Below are 2,039 nucleotides of genomic sequence, written 5' to 3'. Positions count from 1 at the left end.
CAGACCTGCGGCTACAAGTTTCACCAGCGCTGCACGTCTGACGTGCCTGTCATGTGTGAACAGGTGGGAGGGGACCACCTTTACAAACAGTGAGTTCTTCTGCAACTTATCTTCATCCTTTGGAAAAAAAGAAATTATGTGTATCTGTATCTGTATAGTCAGTGTAATCATCCCTCAGTGTTGTTGTGGATCTGTAACAAACTGGTGGTAGCTACTATTGGTTAATTAGTTGCTGCCAAAGTCTTGTATTCTTATTCTTGAGAAGCACACATAAATTAAACCAAACCAAACAACAACCTACTTTGAAAGACTTTCAAATTGCTAACCCTTACGACTATCGCCCAAGAATAACAAAAATGCTTAGATTTTTAATTAGGAGAGACATTGACCTAGACATGTGAATTGATATATAATATTGTATGATTCAAGCGTGGCTGACACATATTGAATTTTGTGACAGTTGTATATCAATAATGTAGATTGTATTAGCTTGAAATTATCAGGTCCTAGTTAAGGTTTGTTGATGGCTCGTGTATGGAGGATGCTTTTGCAAGGAGGATTTTCTGTCCTCGGCTGATCTTTTGTTCCCTGCTTTGTTCTATGTTTTTTTCTTACGCATGTGTGGCGCTACTGCGGCACTCCACAGAAAGGGGCCCATCCAAAGGTATTACTGGTAGGAGTAGGCAATGGCAATCAAACCAATCATTAGGAAGTTCTCTAGCTCCTGATTCGTGTTGTGCTGATTCACCACACTGCATGGCAAACTGTCCTTCCTCTGATACAAATTCTTACCCCTCAAAAAAAGCACCAAATAGTTTCCATCGAGTTTGTTATTCTTCATCAGACAGTTTTGAAAAGTCTTTGCTTAATTAAACAAGTCGTCTTTGGTCATTATGATAATGGTAATAAAGATTTTTTTTGAAGGACTTAAGAAAAATTGGAACATCCTCAGAAGACATTACCATCTTTGGAGCCATTCTGTGGTTTGAATTGAATATTCTGATACAACTACAGAAAATGTTTCATGGTAACTTGTTGACATCACTGTCTGATGAAGATCTTGTCACCTCATCAATACATTTGTCATGTAACAACAATCAAGTTGAACTAGAGCTCTGATCTATCATATACATAGAGCTATGTGTACATCTGTATCATGGCAAGAAGACCTTTAAATTTCAAAGACTCAAGTCATGCTGTTCATCAGACCCCCTTACCTCACCATTAATGTTGAAATGAATACTGAATTAAAAGCAAAACAGACATTAAAGAAACATTTTCAGAATTGTAGCTATGTCATGGTTGTTCATTACACAGACATTGTAGAAAAAAGTGACAAAGTGAAACTTTGTATGAAAGAAGATTTAGGCAAGTCTATTACAGCCTACTGACAGACAAGCCAAAAGCAATACTTCACTCCTTTAAGTGATTCAATTTCAAAGTCCCTACTTAGTTTTAAAATGAAAGGGGAGTCAAAAAGAGAAAGTTTTGTTTGTTTCATTTACAAAAAAAATCCCTGGTCACTGCAGGTAAGAAAAGAATTTCAACTGTTTAAGACTCATCAATATGCTATCAGTAGATCCCCTGTCAAAAATCTTTCTAAACGTTCTATTGACACTTTGCTAGTCCATAATTAACACAATTAAGAGAAAATATAATCTCAGCTCCAAGTTCTGACATCATACCTCTCATCTCTTTAGCTTACTTGCACAAAATTCGAACGATGTATTCATCCAACCGACGACATCTCAGCCAGGTGGCTCGATGCAGGGCGGCAGTTTAAGAACCCCCTCCACAGGACAGTCTTATCTCTCTACCCAGCCCATCCCCACCCCCTCCCCAGCCCAGCTCATCCCCTCCCCTTCACAGAAGTTCCCCCCTAGAGAAAGATCCATCTCTGCGCCAAACGTCTGCATCAACATGGTGGGAAACGACGCACTGTCACAATTAGAAGTAAGTAAACGTCTCCTTTGATTAAAGGATTATGACGTATGTAGTTAAGTAATGTTGTGTACCTTGGAAGATTAGCCCTATTGGAC

General features: G+C 38.7%; 1 protein-coding gene across 1 annotated transcript in view; it reads left to right on the top strand.

Moving 5' to 3' along the window:
- LOC118416519 (serine/threonine-protein kinase B-raf-like) overlaps positions 1–2,039 on the top strand; it is a gene marked incomplete in the record, with an annotated part of 21,843 nt that overhangs the window by 9,782 nt on the left and 10,022 nt on the right. The window contains 3 exon segments of the mRNA XM_035821642.1: positions 1–89; positions 647–664; positions 1,701–1,953. Coding sequence (XP_035677535.1) covers positions 1–89; positions 647–664; positions 1,701–1,953 — 360 coding nt within the window.

The sequence above is a fragment of the Branchiostoma floridae genome, chromosome 5 (genome assembly GCF_000003815.2).
Source record: "Branchiostoma floridae strain S238N-H82 chromosome 5, Bfl_VNyyK, whole genome shotgun sequence".
In the NCBI taxonomy this organism is placed as follows: Eukaryota; Metazoa; Chordata; class Leptocardii; order Amphioxiformes; family Branchiostomatidae; genus Branchiostoma; species Branchiostoma floridae.
The sequence above is the reverse complement of the archived record's forward strand: the minus strand, read 5'-3'. Positions and strand labels throughout refer to the sequence as shown.